Below are 19,830 nucleotides of genomic sequence, written 5' to 3'. Positions count from 1 at the left end.
GGCATTTCTCCCCAGGCTATCCCTCCCCACCTCCCCCTCCCACTGGCCCTCCCCTTTTCCCCCCAATACACCCCACTGTTTAGTACTCCCCTTTCTGTGTCCATGTGTTCTCATTTTTCATCACCCACCTATGAGTAAGAATACGCGGTGTTTCATTTTCTGTTCTTGTGTCAGTTTGCTGAGGATGATTTCTCCAGATTCAGCCATGTCCCTACAAACGACACAAACTCATCATTTCTGATTGCTGCATATTCCATGGTGTATATGTGCCACATTTTTCCAATCCAGTCTATCATCAATGGGCATTTGGGTTGATTCCAGGTCTTTGCTATTGTAAACAGTGCTGCAATGAACATTCGTGTACATGTGTCCTTATAGTAAAACGATTTATAGTCTTTTGGATATATACCCAGTAATGGGATTGCTGGGTCAAATGGAATTTCTATTTCTAAGGCCTTGAGGAATCGCCACACTGTCTTCCACAATGGTTGAACTAATTTACACTCCCACCAACAGTGTAAAAGTGTTCCTTTTTCTCCACATCCTCTCCAGCATCTGTTGTCTCCAGATTTTTTAATGATCGCCATTCTAACTGGCATGAGATGGTATCTCAATGTGGTTTTGATTTGCATCTCTCTGATGACCAGTGACGATGAGCATTTTTTCATATGATTGTTGGCCTCATATATGTCTTCTTTCGTAAAGTATCTGTTCATATCCTTTGCCCACTTTTGAATAAGCTTGTTTGTTTTTTTCCTGTAAATCTGTTTGAGTTCTTTGTAAATTCTGGATATCAGCCCTTTGTCAGATGGGTAGACTGCAAAAATTTTTTCCCATTCTGTTGGTTGCCGATCCACTCTAGTGACTGTTTCTTTTGCCGTGAAGAAGCTGTGGAGTTTGATTAGGTCCCATTTGTCTATTTTGGCTTTTGTTGCCAATGCTTTTGGTGTTTTGTTCATGAAGTCCTTGCCTACTCCTATATCCTGGATGGTTTTGCCTAGATTTCCTTCTAGGGTTTTTATGGTGCCAGGTCTTATGTTTAAGTCTTTAATCCATCTGGAGTTAATTTTAGTGTAAGGTGTCAGGAAGGGGTCCAGTTTCTGCTTTCTGCACATAGCTAGCCAGTTTTCCCAACACCATTTGTTAAACAGGGAATCCTTTCCCCATTGCTTTTGTCGGGTTTATCAAAGATTGTATAGTTGTATGTATGTTGTGTTGCCTCCGGTGCCTCTGTTTTGTTCCATTGGTCTATATCTCTGTTTTGGTACCAGTACCATGCTGTTTTGATTACTGTAGCCTTGTAGTATAGTTTGAAATCCGGTAGTGTGATGCCCCCCGCTGTGTTCTTTTTGCTTAGAATTGACTTGGCTATGCGGGCTCTCTTTTGGTTCCATATGAAGTTCATGGTTGTTTTTTCCAGTTCTGTGAAGAAAGTCAATGGTAGCTTGATGGGGATAGCGTTGATTCTGTAAATTACTTTGGGCAGTATAGCCATTTTCACGATGTTAATTCTTCCTAACCATGAACATGGAATGTTTCTCCATCTGTTTGTGTCCTCTCTGATTTCGTTGAGCAGTGGTTTGTAGTTCTCCTTGAAGAGGTCCCTTACGTTCCTTGTGAGTTGTATTCCAAGGTATTTTATTCTTTTTGTAGCAATTGCGAATGGCTGTTCGCTCTTGATTTGGCTTTAAGTCTGTTATTGGTGTAGACAAATGCTTGTGATTTTTGCACATTGATTTTATATCCTGAGACTTTGCTGAAGTTGCTTATCAGTTTCAAAAGTTTTTGGGCTGAGGCGATGGGGTCTCCAAGGTATACTATCATGTCGTCTGCAAATACAGACAATTTGGCTTCCACCTGTCCTATTTGAATACCCTTTATTTCTTTTTCTTGCCTGATTGCTCTGGCTAGAACTTCCAGTACTATATTGAATAGGAGTGGTGAGAGAGGGCATCCTTGTCTAGTGCCAGATTTTAAAGGGAATGCTTCCAGTTTTTGCCCATTCAGTATATTGGCTGTTGGTTTGTCATAACTAGCTTTTATTACTTTAAGATATGTTCCATCGATACCGAGTATATTGAGGGTTTTTAGCATAAAGGGCTGTTGAATTTTGTCAAATGCCTTCTCTGAGTCAATTAAGATAATCGTGTGGTTTTTGGTTCTGTTTATGATGTGAATTACATTGATAGACTTGCGTATGTTGAACCAGCCTTGCATCCGCGGGATGAATCCTACTTGATCATGATGAATAAGTTTTTTGATTTGCTGTTGCAGTCGGCTTGCCAATATTTTATTGAAGATTTTTGCATCTATGTTCATCATGGATATTGGCCTGAAGTTTTCTTTTCTCGTTGGGTCTCTGCCGGGTTTTCGTATCAGGATGATGTTGGTCTCATAAAATGATTTGGGAAGGCTTCCCTCTTTTTGAATTGTTTGAAATAGTTTTAGAAGGAATGGTACCAGCTCCTCCTTGTGTGTCTGGTAGAATTCGGCTCTGAACCCGTCTGAACCTGGGCTTTTTTTGTGTGGTAGGCTCTTAATTGCTGCCTCAACTTCAGACCTTGTTATTGGTCTATTCATAGTTTCAGCTTCCTCCTGGTTTAGGCTTGGGAGGACACAGGAGTCCAGGAATTTATCCATTTCTTCCAGGTTTACTAGTTTATGTGCATAGAGTTGTTTGTAATATTCTCTGATGATGGTTTGAATTTCTGTGGAATCTGTGGTGATTTCCCCTTTATCATTTTTTATTGCATCTATTTGGTTGTTCTCTCTTTTCTTTTTAATCAATCTGGCTAGTGGTCTGTCTATTTTGTTGATCTTTTCAAAAAACCAGCTCTTGGATTTATTGATTTTTTGAAGGGTTTTTCGTGTCTCAATCTCCTTCAGCTCAGCTCTGATCTTAGTTATTTCTTGTCTTCTGCTGGGTTTTGAGTTTTTTTGATCTTGCTCCTCTAGCTCTTTCAATTTTGACGATAGGGTGTCAATTTTGGATCTCTCCATTCTCCTCATATGGGCACTTATTGCTATATACTTTCCTCTAGAGACTGCTTTAAATGTGTCCCAGAGGTTCTGGCACGTTGTGTCTTCGTTCTCATTGGTTTCGAAGAACTTCTCTATTTCTGCCTTCATTTCGTTGTTTACCCAGTCAACATTCAAGAGCCAGTTGTTCAGTTTCCATGAAGCTGTGCGGTTCTGGGTCGGTTTCTGAATTCTGAGTTCTAACTTGATTGCAGTATGGTCTGAGAGGCTGTTTGTTATGATTTCAGTTGTTTTGCATTTGTTGAGCAGTGCTTTACTTCCAATTATGTGGTCAATTTTAGAGTAGGTGTGATGTGGTGCTGAGAAGAATGTGTATTCTGTGGATTTGGGGTGGAGAGTTCTGTAAATGTCTATCAGGTTTGCTTGCTCCAGGTCTGAGTTCAAGCCCTGGATATCCTTGTTGATTTTCTGTCTGGTTGATCTGTCTAGTATTGACAGTGGAGTGTTAAAGTCTCCCACCATTATTGTGTGGGAGTCTAAGTCCTTTTGTAAGTCATTAAGAACTTGCCTTATGTATCTGGGTGCTCCTGCATTGGGTCCATATATGTTTAGGATCGTTAGCTCTTCTTGTATGGATCCTTTTACCATTATGTAATGGCCTTCTTTGTATCTTTTAATCTTTGTTGCTTTAAAGTCTATTTTATCAGAGATGAGAACTGCAACTCCTGCTTTTTTTTGCTTTCCATTAGCTTGGTAAATCTTCCTCCATCCCTTTATTTTGAGCCTTTGTGTATCCTTCCATGTGAGATGGGTTTCCTGGATACAGCAAACTGATGGGTTTTGGATTTTTATCCAATTTGCCAGTCTGTGTCTTTTGATTGGTGCATTTAGTCCATTTACATTTAGGGTTAATATTGTTATGTGTGAATTTGATACTGCCATTTTGATGCTAAGTGGCTGTTTTGCCTGTTAGTTGTTGTAGATTCTTCATTATGTTGAAGCTCTTTAGCATTTAGTGTGATTTTGGAATGGCTGGTAGTGGTTGATTTTTTCTATGTGTAGTGCCTCTTTTAGGAGCTCTTGTAAAGCAGGCCTGGTGGTGACAAAATCTGAGTACTTGCTTGTTCGCAAAGGATTTTATTTTTCCTTCACTTCTGAAGCTCAGTTTGGCTGGATATGAAATTCTGGGTTGAAAGTTCTTTTCTTTAAGAATGTTGAATATTGGCCCCCACTCTCTTCTGGCTTGTAGTCTTTCTGCTGAGAGATCTGCTGTGAGTCTGATGGGCTTCCCTTTGTGGGTGACCCGACCTTTCTCTCTGGCTGCCTTTAGTATTCTCTCCTTTATTTCAACCCTGTTGAATCTGACGATTATGTTCCTTGGGGTTGCTCTTCTTGCGGAATATCTTTGTTGTGTTCTCTGTATTTCCTGCAATTGAGTGTTGGCCTGTCTTGCTAGGTGGGGGAAATTTTCCTGGATGATGTCCTGAAGAGTATTTTCCAGCTTGGATTCATTCTCTTCGTCCCCTTCTGGTACACCTATCAAACGTAGGTTAGGTCTTTTCACAGTCCCACATTTCTTGGAGACTTTGTTCATTCCTTTTTACGCTTTTTTCTCTGATCTTGGTTTCTCGTTTTATTTCATTGAGTTGGTCTTCGACTTCAGATATTCTTTCTTCTGCTTGGTCAATTCGGCTATTGAAACTTGTGTTTGCTTCGCAAAGTTCTCGTATTGTGTTTTTGAGCTCCTTTAATTCATTCATATTCCTAAGTTATCCATTCTTGTTATCATTTCCTCAAATCTTTTTTCAAATCTTTTTTCAAGGTTCTTAGTTTGTTTGCATTGATTTAATACATGATGTTTTAGCTCACAAAAGTTTCTCATTATCCATCTTCTGAAGTCTAATTCCGTCATTTCGTCACAGTCATTCTCCATCCAGCTTTGTTCCCTTGCTGGTGAGGAGTTTTGGTCCTTTCTCGGAGGCGAGGTGTTCTGGTTTCGGGTGTTTTCCTCCTTTTTGCGCTGGTTTCTTCCCATCTTTGTGGATTTGTCCGCTGGTCGTTTGCGTAGTTGCTGTCTTTTCCATTGGGTCTCTGAGTGGACACCCGGAATGTTGATGATGAAGTATTTCTGTTGCTTGGTTTTCCTTCTACCAGTCTAGCCCCTTTGCTGTACCACTGCTGAGGTCCGCTCCAGACCCTGCTTGTCTGGGGTGCACCTCTAGCAGCTGTGGCACAGCGAGGGATGCTACCAGTTTCTTTTTCTGCTATCTTTGTCCCAGGATGATGCCTGCCTAATGTCAGTCTTTTGGATATAGAGGGGTCAGGGAGCTGCTTGAGGAGACAGTTTGTACTTTATACGGGCTTAATTGCTGAGCTGTGCACTCTGTTGTTCATTCAGGGCTGTTAGGCTGCTATGTTTGTTTCTGCTGCAACAGAGCTCATTAAAAAACCTTTTTTTTTTTCTCAAATGCTCTGTGTTGAGGGGTTTGGGCTTTATTTTTGGATGTTCGATGAGGTGTCCTGCCTAGCTAGAAGGTAGACTAGCCACTGTTTGGCTGCCGAGGCTCTGCCCTGCTGTTGTGTGATTCACCCTGTTCCTGCAGGCTCTGCTGTGGTCTCCGCCACACCCTGCGGCAGAGTCTCTTCGTTGTAGCATGTTGCCTCAGCAACGGCAGGGTGCGTCAGCAGTGGGCGTGTATCTCAGTAGGGACGGGTTGCCTCGGCAACGGCTGGCTGCGTCAGCAGTGGGCATGTATCTCAGTTGGGGCGGGTTGCCTCGGTAGTGGTGGATGCCCCTCCCCCACAGAGCGCCTTGGACCGTCTTCTCGGGATAGTTTGAAATCACGGTTTTGTTCGTCCCACTGGGTATCCCAAACGATCTGTCCCTGCAATCCCCTGGGCTGGGCTACTGTCCAAGTCTCGTTCAGTCTCAAGTCCAGCCCTCTCAAGTCTCAGGTTGCCGGTTCAACAGGGCACCCAGACATGCGCGCCCTGTGGGGATTGCTGGGTAGGGCCGGCTGCTGCCACCCCGGCTGCTGGCTTCGCCAGGCAGACCTACTGCCTGGCGTCCCATGTCTTTTTATACTTGAGAGTTTCCCCGTTCTGTGGGCAACAAAGATCAGTCTGTAAATGCAGCTTTGACTCACCGTTTGCGGATTCAACACGAGCTCCAATCCTGGGTTGTTCTCACAGCACCATCTTGAGTCCTCTCGGTATGCCTTTCTTAAGGAGTTTTCAAACATGTCTCACTTTGTCAATCAGGTTGGAGTGCAGTGGCAGAACCACAGCTCACTGCAGCCCTGACCTCCCACGCTCAGGTAATTTTCACACCTAAGCCTCCTAAACAGCTGAAATTACAGGCACATGCCACCAAGCCTGCCTAAAGCATCCTCTTTTCAGAAATGTCTATTCAGGTATTTTGTCCATTTTAAAAATCAGATATTTTTTTCCTATGGAGTTATTTGAGCTCCTTAAGTATTCTGGTAATTAATCCCTTGTCAGATAGTTTTCAAATACCTTCCCCCATTCTGTGGGTTGTCACTTCACTTTGTTCACTGTTTCCTTTGTTACGCAGAAGCTTAACTTGATGTGACCTAATTTGCCCATTTTTCCTTTGGTTACCTGTGTTTATAAAACATTATGCAAGAAATATTTGCCCAGTCCAAATTGTGGAGAGTTTTCCCAATGTTTTATTTTAGTTTTGTATTTGAGGTCTTAGATTAAAATCTATTTTTAGCTTTTTAAAAGACAGAGATACTCCATTGCCCAGATAGTCTTGAACTCCTGAGCTCAAGCCGTTCTCCCATCTTGGTCTCCCAAAATGCTGGGATTACAAGTGTGAGCCACCCCGCCCAACTTAGATTTACATCTTTAATCTGTTTTGATTTGATTTTTGTATAAGGTAAGAAATAGGGGCCTGGTTTCATTCTTCTGCATGTGGATATCCAGTTTTCCCAGCACCCCTTACCGACAGACTGTCATTAACCCATTGCATGTGCTTGGCACCTTCATAGAGAATGAGTTCACTGCAGATGTATGAATTGGTTTCTGGGTTTCTATTCTGTTTCACTGGGCTATGTGCCCATTTTTAATCACAGTGCCACGCTGTTCTGGTTACTACAGGTGTAGAGAGTAACTTGAAATTAGATAATGTAATTCCCCCAGGTTTGTTTGTTTATGCTCAGGTTGACTTTGGATATCCTGAGTCTTTTGTAGTTGCCTGTATATTTTAGGATTCATTTTTTTTTTTTTTTTTACTTCTATTTCTGTGAAGAACGTCATTGGTTTTTGCAGAATTGTGGAGGTTCCACATTGGTGGTCTGAGATCAGACCTAAAGGAATTCTCTAGATTAATGGACACAGACTCGCTTCTTCACTTACTTTCCCACAAATGAAGTCTCTCTGTGCTAAGCTGCCTGGAGCTGGGAGAGGAGTGATACAAGCACCCTTATGGCCATGACTTCTTGGACAGCATTAGGTCTGTCCAGATGGCACTAGGAGTTGCAGTTCTTGTGACCTAAACAGTCTTTCAGGTTTATTAAGAACCCCAGACTATTTTATCCCATGGCAGCCAGGCTTTCATCACTCAAGTTCCAACCATGGGGATGAATAATTCCCCTATGGTTGGGGCTAGTCTAAATGTTTTTTCTTTGGGTGCATTCAGCTTTGTTTTGCTTTCTGCTATGACAAGGCAGCACTGAGTTCAGGCAAAGTCCCGCAGCTGCTGTGCTCTCCCTTCCCCAAGCATGTAGCCTCTCTCCTTGCCACAGGTTCACAGTGGTGGCATCAACAATTCGAGACAGTCTTTTCTACGCTGTTCAGTCACGTCATATGAACATTTAAATAATTTGCAGTTCTTCTGGAGGTGCTTTTTTATTTAGATAGTTGCTAAAGTTGTTATTCCTGTGGGGAGCACAATTGGCCGAGACTTCTATTTGTGACTGCATACATCCTAAATCACAGTCTTATCTGGAGTAATAGGCAAATGTAAAAACAAAGAAACAAACAAAAAAAAAACCTGAAATACTAAAAGCTCTTGCCACAGCCTGAGGATCTTCATCTTCATATGCTTCATATGCTTCCATGTCATCAAGAGGTGTTCCTTCAGATTTTCCTAAGTGTCACCCACAAAGCCATTCTCGCTGTCTAGCGGACACTGTGAGAGCCTGTGCTGGAAATGCCTCCTTGGTGCACCCTATCAACCAGCTCCAAGACCCTTCCCTTCACAGCAGTCATGAGGCCAGAATGAAAGACCCATGAAGCTCCTGTTTCACTGTCATGTTGCCGTCTATGAGCAACCCCATGATTTAGCAAGATTTTTTGCATTCTCACAGATAACTTGGGGCCCTCCAAGTGCTGCTGTGGTTGCATTAATGCCCTGGGAACCTCCTGAGTGTGGTGAGCATTGGGTGATGCCCCAGCAATGTTTCTCAGACTGCCTGAGGGGAACACTGGAAGTTCTAACTCATCAGCCAAGTGATGCAATGCTCCTAATTCGGAGAGGACAGGGGCACAGGGAACTGTGGCTATTCCGTATCTCAAGGTTTCTATAAAACGGATCTTTAGAGAAAAGTGGGAGAACACCGGCAAACGCAAATACACAATGTATGGCTAAGGGTGAAGCTATACTTCACAATGCAGAGGCCCCAGACCTATCAATGGGCAAACAATTATTTCAAAGACCAGATGTGCGCTCCTCACAAAGAGACTAGAACTTGCAGACAGCTTGTAAAAGTCGTAAGAAAATTGACTGTACTATTGTTTCTCATTGTACACTGGTAAGATATTTGCCAAAAACATTCACCAGAAAAATACTTTTCCATTTATGAGATTACAATGGCAATTTACCAAGACCTACCAATGAATAGTGAAAAATATGAACTATTCTTTTAAAACTGGAGAGAAAGAGTGGTGTTTATGCCCATTCTTATTATCTACATAATGTAACCTTTAAAAGTATTTCTCAAAGTGTTTAAGTTTATGGGACCAAATATAATATTCAAAAATGGTTAGAAAGTTCACAAAAACCATACAAACTTACAGATCGTCAACTGTAGTTTCCTCAAAGTGCCTGCATAAGTCCTTATTGCACACAGCCACATTGCTCCCAACCTTGATGACAACAAGAACGGCTCCGAGGATAATCCTCCTCCAGGTGGTTGAACAAATGTAGACATGAGCACACCGTATAAGTCTTTGGATGTACACCTGCAAAACAGCATTGGCCTTTGATTTAACTCATTTTAAGTGCTATGATAACTCTTATGAAAAAGCAGAATACTTCTGGTTTTGACTAGAAAGATGCCTTTTATTCTTATGTTCTACAGAGACTTTATCAGGTTAAGTAAGGGGCCATATCACAATCATAGCCCAAATATTTGTTACCTACTCTGCCCACCAAGGTAGATTAAAACATCCAAAAAACAATGAACCGAGGGCAGAAGCTCTCAATCACAACATATATGAGAATTGCCTGGGGATACACCCTGGGACTCAGCTTAGACCTACAATGGCATGCATTCCTGCCCATGAACCAGATGCTCTTGTTATTGTTCTTCATTCCAAGCCCTCCACATGCCCTGGATGTGAGCACACTGCATGTGCATGTGTGCACTGAAGTGTGGGGGGAGAAATCAGAAATCCCTCCTGCTGCCTTTAATAGCAATTGTTCTGTAATCAGAAACCCAAGGCAACATTTAAGCCATAATGATGATTCAACTCTAATGTGTGTACTTCCTGTCATAAGTTTCTCTTAAAGTTCTGAGATAATTTCAGAAAGCTACTTTCACTTAAAATCAGGAACATACTACCCTGTTTACAAGATTAATTTCTTTTTTTTTTTTTTTGGAAATAGAGTATTGCTCTGTTGCCTAGGCTGAAGTACACTGGCTTAATCTCGGGTCACTGCACTCTGCCTCCTGAATTCAAGTAATTCTCCTGCCTCAGTCTCTGAAGTGGCTGGGACTACAGGGGCATGTCACCATGAGTGGCTAATTTTTGTATTTTTGGGTGAGACAGTTTAACCTCGTTGGCGAGGCCACTCTACAAGACCAATTTCTAAAGATGCTTTATAAATAGGAAATATCTTACCATAGTTATGATGGCATCAGCAACCTTTAGCTTTTTTACATAAAACAGGGTACGAATAAATTTGTAAATCATTTTCTCTGAAGGATCATATACAATGTATAATTCTGTTCTGTACTGAAAGAAGAAAGGATGCAATGTAAGTATCCATTGAAGAGGAAACCTTAAGTGCTCTTAAGACAGCAGTGTTCACATTTGCACCCATGTACCATTTACAATGATTTTGATTGGTGAGACGTCTTTCAGTTTTTACAATATGAACAGTGGGATCTTAAAATATCATAATAATTTAATACTCATCAACATTAACTTAAAAATCATATGAGCTAAAGGGCAGGAAATTTGTTTTCTTTTTTACTCTTTGCCCCACATAATTCTATCCAAATGTAAGCTACCCTTAGGCTTTAATGCCTTACTCATGGCATGTCATTCTCTGCAATAAACTTTGAGAAAATACAGTTTCCTGTAACCATGAGTCTCTAAGCCTATGCTGTTAAATACAATAGTCACTAGCCACATGTGGCTATTATGTACTTGAGGAAGTGCATTTTTAAATTTTTATAACATGTAGGTTGATTTAAACTTAAATTATTTTTAACTCTTCATAAATGTCATGCTTCTGTGTTAAAAGTATTTACATATACTCATATTGCTTGATGCTACTAATAACTGTCTTTTGAAAGATACATTTTCTGTTATTTTGATAGTAGATTTACTCAGACTAGTTCACTCACTAAACAGAGCTGCAGATCAGTTCTTATTCTAACACATTCTTTTTACAACACCTAAGAGGACTAAATGCAACACAAAATGGGGAAAATTTAAAGACAGCTTTGACATCAGCATGAAAGAAATACAAGTCTATGATAAAAATACAACCTCAATAAAAGTGCAACTTACTTCCAATGTGTATGCATGTTCATCAAATACTTTGAAAGACATATATCCTTCTCTATAAAATAAGAATGTGCATTACTTCAGAAACTGTTAATATCTTAGCATAATACCTGTTTAGTATGACAATGCCTCCTATGTGCTTTGGTGTTTACTTCACCAAAGCCAACAATTTTTACAAATTCTTCTCCTGGATCCCACCCTGCAGAATGTTTCCTGATCTCTTCCTCAGCACATCATATCCTGCACTGTGAAGTCTTTTCCACAATAACCAGTCAGAACTGCCTATAGGTTATTGACCCTCCCGAACAGGCAATGGCAATAAACCAAACATATTTTCTCTCTTCTTCACCATACACTGAAATGCAAGAATGTTTTACAAAGCAGTAGTGGTGGGCAATAAAGTCTTTAGGACTTTCATAAATGTAAACGTGATTCCGATTTCCTAGCCTCCTTTCTTTTGAGTCCTCTGTAGTATACTTTCATGATGAATTTATTTATTTTCTGTTGTTTGGATTAAAAACTCATCTGCCCTTTTGTTTTAAAAGAGGCTAGTCTTTGATTAACTTTAAACTTTGTAAAACTCATGCATTGTGTCTTTGATTAACTTTAAACTTTGTAAAACTAATGCATTGTGCCTGTGTGATAAACCAGTGGTTCTCCAAATGTACTCTGTGGACCTCTGGGGATCCCAAAGACCCTTTCGGAGAAGGCCTAAAAGGTCAACACTGTTTTTTTTCTTTGTTTTTGTTTTTCTGAGATGGAGTTTCACTCTTGTTGTCCAGGCTGAAGTGCAATGGTGGGATGTTGGCTCACTGCGACATCTGTCTCCCGGGTTCAGGTTATTCTCCTGCCTCAGCCTCCTGAGTAGCTGGGATTATGGGTGCCTACCACCATGCTCAGCTAACTTTTGTATTTTTAGTAGAAATAAGGTTTCACCATGCTGGCAAGGCTTGTCTTGAACTCCTGACCACAGGTGATCCATCTGCTTGGCCTCTCAAAGTGCTGGGATTATAGGCCTAAGCCACTGTGTCTGCTGGACACTGTTCTGATAATCATACTAATTCAACCTCAGAAAGTTGATACAATTTTTTTTTTTAATTAAGAAAGTAGTACAAAGACACTGACTACTTTTTCATAAACACCCACCATAACTGTATAAAAGCAAAAATGGATAAACTGCTGGTTTCTCAGCCTAAACCAAGGCAGTGGTACCAATTACATTGATGGTAATTCTGTTCTTTATTGTCCCTTACAGTTAAAAAGCAGTCTAAAGTACTTAAGAATGTCTTTGTTGAGGTGGTAAAAATTAATGGTGTTACTAAATCTTGATATGTCTCTTCAAAATTCTGAATCAGTAGAAAGCTAAGAAGAAGCACTTCTGCTGACTGCAGTATGGTTGTGTTTAAGAAAAATTCATGATTTAATTGTGAGCTGAACAATCACTTTTTTCACAGCACATCATTTTTATTTAAAAGTACTACTGTGCCGGTGCAATGGTTCACACCTCTAAAATCCAAACCCTTTGAAAGACCAAAGCAGGCAGATGGCTTAAGCTCCTTCAAAAGTTCGAGAGTAGCCTGGAAAGCATGGTAAAACTCTGTCTCTACCAAAAATACTCAAAAATTAGCCAGATGTGGTGCCACACCTCTGTGGTCCCAGCTACACAGGAGTTTGAGGTGAGAGAATTGCTTGAGCTGAGATCATGCCAATGTACTACAGCCAAGTGACAAAGTGAGACTCATTCTAAAAAAAAGGACAACTACCATTATCAAAAATAAATGAACATGTGTTCTCAATGACAAATTAAGCTTTCCTGAGGACTTTGAAAATCTCGCTCCTTCTACTGTAGGCTTGACAGCTTTTCAACACTTAAAGACTTTTAAAATAATATTGGTGGTTAAAAGTGATTTTTGACACAATAAAACATAAACCAATATATTCCAAATAACTAATGCATGATAGTATAAATGCAAGTATGGGGGAAAAGATCCATTTACCATGCAAGACAGATTAGTGAGTACTGATTTTAAAAAGTAGCACCTGTCAAGTTTTCACTTATTATTAAATACCCACAGCTGTCTCAAAGCTTTAAAAATGCACCTTTTACCAACTACATATTTGCATGAGATTAGGTCATGTCATTGCTTCCCTTTTTTGACTACAGGCATGCACTGTATTTTTAGTAGAGATGGGTTTCACCATGGTGGTCAGGCTGGTCTCAACCTTCTGACCTCAAATAAATCTGCCTGCCTTGGCCTCCCCAAAGTGCTGGGATTGCAGGTGCCTCCCACACCTGGCCATCTTATTGCTTCTTAAAGAAAATTGCAAAGAAAGACCTAGAGAATCCAATTGTCTTCTATTAAGTGTGACATTTGGGGTTTTCAATAATATAAATACATGACACACTTTTTACTCTACTTTTTGTTGTAGAAAATCTATTTTCTCATTTAAAAATCTATGTTAACAATATTGTTCTCAAGTATTTTCTGTTGTCACAACCTGGGTCATGGGTTACTACTGACATCTACTTGGTATAGGCCACCAGTGCTGCTAAACTTTCTGCAATGCACAGGACAGTCCTTGTGAAAAAGCGTTATCTAGTTCAAGACAGTAACAGTGGTAAGGCTGCGAAATCTAAACTAAAAATAGATTTTGAAAAAAAAATCTCAATTTTATAGTTCTATGACAGTAAATATCAATATCATCAATATAAATACATACTCTTTGAGATTCCCAAACATTTAAGAATTAAAAGTGTTAAGGACCATAGAAAACACAAATAATTTGCTTGGATATTTTAGTAGGCCCAATAAAGCTCTCAATGTCCAGAGCTGTGACCTAAAGGGCTTGATAGCTTGCAAAGTAATTAGCCAGAATAATAAGACAGTTTTTTAAAAAGCTCACCTTTTCTTGATAATAAAATATAAGTCCAAGGCGACACTGTGGAAGGAAAAACATTCAATATAACAATAGATATTATCAATTGTTAGGTCTAAAGACATTTTTTTTAAAGGGTGTGGTGGAAACTCTGTTAGTGGCCCTGAAATTAAAACCTTGTATTTCAGAAAAGTACCATAAGGGCACTTTGTTTTCATTTCTTAGGTTTTAGCAAAAATATGAGAATAAAAATGCAAGGCAATACAATACCCTGTTAGAAAACATGTTTCTGTTGATGATTATAACTTATAAATAATAACATATTTCCCTGTTATATGTTCTACCCACAAAACCTTTCATCACATGCAATTTATTTTATGTATTTATTTATTGTGTGACCCAGAGTCTTCCTCTGTTGCCCAGAGCAACCTTGGTTCACAACCTCCACCTGCCGAGTTTAAGCAATTCTCATGCCTCAGCCTCCCAAGTAGCTGAGACTACAGGTTGATGCCACTATGCCCGGCTAATTTTTGTATTTTTAGAAGGGATGGGTTTTTGCCATGATGGTCAGGTTGATCTCAAAGTCCTGGCCTCAAGTGATCTGCCTGCCTCAGCCTCCCAAAGTGCTGGGATTACAGCTTGAGCCACCACACATTGACTCATGCAATTTTTGTCTATGTGTACATATGTTTAAATTTCAGCCACACATTGGTGATTTCTTTTTTAAGATGTTAGGCCCTGCATTTTAGTTTAGTTCACTATCTCCTACTCACCCATTTTTAAAATTATTTCCCAAAAAATGCATAACATAGTGAAAGTGCTTTATAACAAAATTATTTGAAATTGCTTTTGCATAATTATTAGAAAATGTATCAGTAAACATAAGCTCACATGACATCAATAATAGGTACAGCAATCCTAAAATAAGCAGTGCTAACAAAATAGTGTAGCACAATACAGTGTAATATCAATGGCAGGTATCTTCAGTTAGTTTAACTGAAATATTTATGAACATACACAACTCTTCAGATATATGTAACTGTATTTGTAAGTTACCCACTGATGCTGTGTTTCAGAAAACAAGAGGTTCTCTTACATAAGTTATGTGCTTCCATTTTCCCTCATCATCGACAACGAAGTTCAAAATAACTGAGGGAAGGCAAATCTCAATTTTAATAATACGTCAATACAATATCAGCACTTTTTAAAAAGCCTGTAACATTAGCACTTCAGAGGGATACGTCTATAGTGCGTTAAGTAGTTTTCATCTCTGAAAAAATTTTAAAATCACAGAATTTGAAGTTATATGCTGGAAAGGACAAATGACCTTACAAGACATTTAATCCAACACTAATTTTACAGGTCAGGAAAACAAATCTTAAAACTGACTTGCCCAAGGTCCAAATAGGAGCAGTTTCTTGCCCTGAACTCAAATTAGGCAGTGGCTCTAAATTTTGCTGCACATTAAAATCACCTCAGAAGCTTTAGTAACTGCCTGATTTTCAATAATAAGCATTGGATATAACTTTGGCCATCAGGGTGGTTGGTAAGTTTCCCAGGTAATTTCAATGTGCAGCAAAATTTGAAATGATTGAGTTGGGGTGAAAATCAGAATCTTCTGGGATTCTTTTCTTCACATAAAGATGCTATGTTTTCCTAAAAGGCTTCTCAGTGCCTGGAGAAAGAGGGAAAGTGGAGATTGGAGGATACATGTATTTATTTGCAGACATGTATTTTGAAGACAAACTTTGCAAAAGTGATCCCAATGAGTTCCACCTATCCCACTGATAACAGTGCACTACTAACTTGTGATGAACATTTTTCAAAATCTTTTCCTGAAGCCAATTTGCCCTATTAATTTGCTCAATAAACCTCTATTTCACCAAGAGTGAATACACCAAATGATCATTTCTCAAATTTGCTTATGGCAAATTAAAACTTACTTTTGAAAGTAGACTTCTAAAAATTAGAAGAATGAGGAAAAAAGCATGAAATTTGTTTGAACAAGACTATCTTCAAAGCTACTTTGGCATGCTATGCTAAAACATAAAAATCGCTTGAATTCAAAAGCAGCCAGGGACTTCAGCCAAAGTAGTTTGTTTTTTATGCTCAAAGATTTAAGAGAGACAGCCAAGTGTGGTGGCTCATGCCTGTAATCCTAGCACTTTTGGAGGCAGAGGTGGGTAGATCACCTGAGATTGAGAGTTCAAGACCAGCCTGACTAACACAAAGAAACCTCAACTCTCCAAAAAAAACAAACAAAAAAAACAAAATCAGCTGGGTGTGGGGGTGCATGACTGTAATCTTAGCTACTTGGGAGGCTGAGGCAGAACTGCTTGAACCTGGGAGGTGGAGGTTGTGGTGAGTCAAGACGGTGCCATTGAACTCCAGTCTGGGCAATAAGACAAGAGGAAAACTCTGTCTCAAAAAGAAAAAGAAAAAAAAAAACAAGAAGAAAAAGAAAAAAAATTGAAGAAACTTGGCTGACTACAGACATTTAGTGATTACTCAATAGGTCCCAAAGTTCAGCAACTAAGACATAATTTGATTCCAATTTGTGCTAAAACACAATTTCATCTCAACTATTGTTATAAGGGAGGGAGGAAAGTGACATTATGAGTGTAAACCTGCCATTTTTAATTAAAGTAAAAGTTACTGAAAATTTAATTTGCTAAAAAGGCTAGTGCATTCAAAACAAAATTGCTTATAAGATAGCTAGTTATATTTCTAGAATGAAAAGGAAATTTAAACATAAGGACATTAATATTCTAAATTAGCACTTTGCAAACTGTGCTCTAAAAATCAACACTCATAACCAAGAAGATGATAATAATGTACCATGGACAGCCCCTGTGGTGGTGTTGGTGGTTGTTCCTTTTAAAAAATAAACTTCATCTCAGAGTGCTCTCAAAGTGCATCTTTGTGGCCCATGAGGAGCTCATGCACAATGGGAGAAATTCAAATGCAGATACACTGTGGTGCCAGAGGAGAAAAAACTGTTCCTTCTTCTAAGACTAATGTCCAAAGTAGTACACATTGACTGAGGCCTGCAACGCATTGAAAAACTAATTTTTCACAAAAAACATTCAATAAAGACAACCTATTCTTCTCACTGCATTCAATATGCTTTTAAGGCATGAAGGCATCAAATAAATAGCAACACTTTTTCTGAAATTGCTTATTTGCTAAGATATTTTTCCTTCCACCATGATGCAGAAGATGAAAAGAGAAATTGATACTTAATATTTAGAGTCTGGTATCAACATAGAGTTGACTCCAATTTCTTAAACTGATTGAAGAGGACAATCAAATGGCTGAAATAATTTTAATCTGTCCCTTGGCAGTATAGTTGTACTCACGATTTTAGTGTCGTTTCAAAATGAGGGCAGCTGGCTGTGCTGTCTTCAAAGAAAATTGTCGAGCATGAACTGAATTTCAAAGAAAAATGATCCATATATATCTAAAGAGGAAGGGAAGGATAAGGTAAACTTATCAACGTGTGTTTCTTTTTTCTCAGTTACAATGTCAAATGACAAAGCACTAAGAAATTTCTTACACTCCATGAACTGCCTGAGTGTGATATCATGTGCACTGTATAGAAAAACCAGGGGAGGCTCTTAACTTCCAGTGATGATACTGAGATACGGGTTAGAAAATGCTGCTCTTAATATGCTACCTGTCATCAAACCTAACAAAGATTTTATGAATTCTCTTTCTATATAATGACAAAAGTTTAAAATACAATTTCATTGTTTTTTCTACCACGATATAAAGCAGCTGAGAATTTCTATTAACTTATTACAATAAAATGTATTGTATTAATACTGGTACAAGAGAAATTTATTTCTATGAATACAAGACTAATGTATTTACAAACTTACTAATCCTACATGTATTATTTCAGGCAATATGGTGACAAAATAGGTGTTTCACATTCAGAGGTTCTGTGTGCCAGGGTTGCTAGGCCACCACCAAGTGAGGAAGCCATAGGTTTCTCTAGTCCTATTTTCTCATGTGGAGGATAAAAAGATTATCACTTAAATATTCTCTCACACCCTGAAAACAGATAACAACTTAAAAAATTTAACTTTCATTTCATGTTTAAATAAGACTGCCATGACATGACTCAAATGAAACTCTCAGAGAATATTTGCCATTCATTTCAAAAGTTGACTGATTTCATTCTATAAATCATCTGACCTGCACCTAGGCATTTTCCTGCTATACCCTTGCTCTCTGCCTAGAAGACTGTTTTTCTCTCTCCTTGTTTCAGGAAGCTTGATTCCATCTACCTTCCTGGATCTTTCTGCCAGCAGCCACACACAAAAAGTTTTGTTTTTCACCGCATATTCTCACTCATAGGCGGGTGATGAAAAATGAGAACACATGGACACAGAAAGGGGAGTACTAAACACTGGGGTCTATTGAGGGGAAAGGGGAGGGCCAGTGGGAGGGGGAGGTGGGGAGGGATAGCCTGGGGAGAAATGCCAAACGTGGGTGAAGGGGAAAAGGAAAGCAAAGCACACTGCCATGTGTGTACCTACGCAACTGTCTTGCATGCTCTGCTCATGTACACCAAAACCTAAAATCCAATAAAAAATTAAAAAAAAAAAAAGTTTCGTTTTTGTTTTTTTATACACTAATCAATTTCACCACTGGTTACAAGATACTAATTCTTGCTGAGTATTCCCTCATGAGAAAGTATGCCTCTCCATAAGAATAAGGGAGGGCTCTTACTCTTTCTACCTCCAGCTGCTGAGCACAGAATTTTGAGTAAATCAAACACTTAAACAAGTATTTAATAAATTAATTCAGTTATAATTTGGAAAATAAGTCTTACTAAACTTAATTACACCAAAAACACTCCTAATGGTTTACTGTTTATAGGTATTATTTAAGGTAGTGAACAAAAAAAAAACAAAAAACAAATAATCTAACTGCAGTCAGCATGAATAAAGAGTGTAAAATTTTATGATCTTTAACAAGAAGTGGAAGGGATTATATAGTAGGTTAACAACAAAAACTAGAAAATAATTACACCTAGTAATTTAGTAAGTCAAAACCAAAGGCTTACAATCAAAGGTCCATGTAGAGGTCTTTCACTTCCTTGGTTAAGTCTATTCCTAAGTATTTTATTTTTGCAACTATTATAAAAAAGGCTGAGTTCTTGGTTCAATTCTCCGTGTTTGCGGTTAGGGTATAACAGAGTTACTGATTTGTGTACGCTAATTTTGTCTCCTGAAACCTTGCTAAATTCATTTATCAGTTTCTTGGAGCTTTCTGGGGGAGTCTTTGGGGATTTCTAAGTATAAAATCATATCAGCAGCAAACAGTGACAGTTTGACTTCCTATTTACTGATCTACATGCCCTTTATTTCTTTCTCTTGGGTGATTGCTCTGGCTAGGTCTTCCAGTACTAGGCTGAATATAAGTGATGAGACTGGGGCATCCTTGTCTTGTTCCAGTTCTCAAGGGGAATGCTTTTAACTTTTCCCTCTTCAGAATTATGTTGGTTGTGGGTTTGTCATAGATGGCTTTTATTACATTGGGGTATGACCCTTTGTATGCCAATTTTGCTGAAGGTTTTCATCATTAAAAAATGCTGGATTTTGTCAAATGCTTTTTCTGTGTTCATTAAGATGATCATGTGATTTTTTTTTCAAATTCTGCTTATGTGGTGTGTCACATTTATTGACCTGTGTTATGTTCAACTATCCCTGGATCCCTGGTATGAAACCCATTTCATCATGGTGATCTTTTTAATATGCTGTTGGGAAGGACAAAACATTGCTGAATGAAATGATGGACACAAACAAAAAAAGACATCTTTTGCTTATGAATGAATAGTATGAATATTGTAAAAATGAGCATATTGCCAAAAGCAATCTACAAATTCAATAAAATTTCCATCAAAATACCATAATCCTTCTTCACAAAAGTAGAAAAAGATAATACTAAAAGTGATATGGGACCAAACAAGACTCCACATAG

The 19,830-nt window shown here is 38.9% G+C and overlaps 1 protein-coding gene across 14 annotated transcripts in view; it reads right to left on the bottom strand.

Annotated features, from left to right (window-relative positions):
- Window positions 1-19,830, bottom strand: part of LOC100895981 (cyclin-Y-like protein 2) — an 81,574-nt gene that overhangs the window by 14,641 nt on the left and 47,103 nt on the right. For 12 of the 14 annotated variants that reach the window (XM_078345465.1, XM_078345461.1, XM_078345472.1 and 9 more), the window contains 5 exons: window positions 17,199-17,299; window positions 13,867-13,902; window positions 10,966-11,017; window positions 10,069-10,182; window positions 9,020-9,186 (listed from right to left, as the gene is read on the bottom strand). In XM_078345465.1, coding sequence (XP_078201591.1) covers window positions 9,020-9,186; window positions 10,069-10,182; window positions 10,966-11,017; window positions 13,867-13,902; window positions 17,199-17,299 — 470 coding nt within the window. Of the gene's footprint in view, window positions 1-128; window positions 212-9,019; window positions 9,187-10,068; window positions 10,183-10,965; window positions 11,018-13,866; window positions 13,903-17,198; window positions 17,300-19,830 lie in introns of all 14 variants that reach the window. The other 2 variants (XR_013524873.1, XM_035267853.3) reach the window with 2 other exon arrangements.

Source organism: Callithrix jacchus, chromosome 12 (genome assembly GCF_049354715.1).
Source record: "Callithrix jacchus isolate 240 chromosome 12, calJac240_pri, whole genome shotgun sequence".
Classification (NCBI taxonomy): Eukaryota; Metazoa; Chordata; class Mammalia; order Primates; family Cebidae; genus Callithrix; species Callithrix jacchus.
The sequence above is the reverse complement of the archived record's forward strand: the minus strand, read 5'-3'. Positions and strand labels throughout refer to the sequence as shown.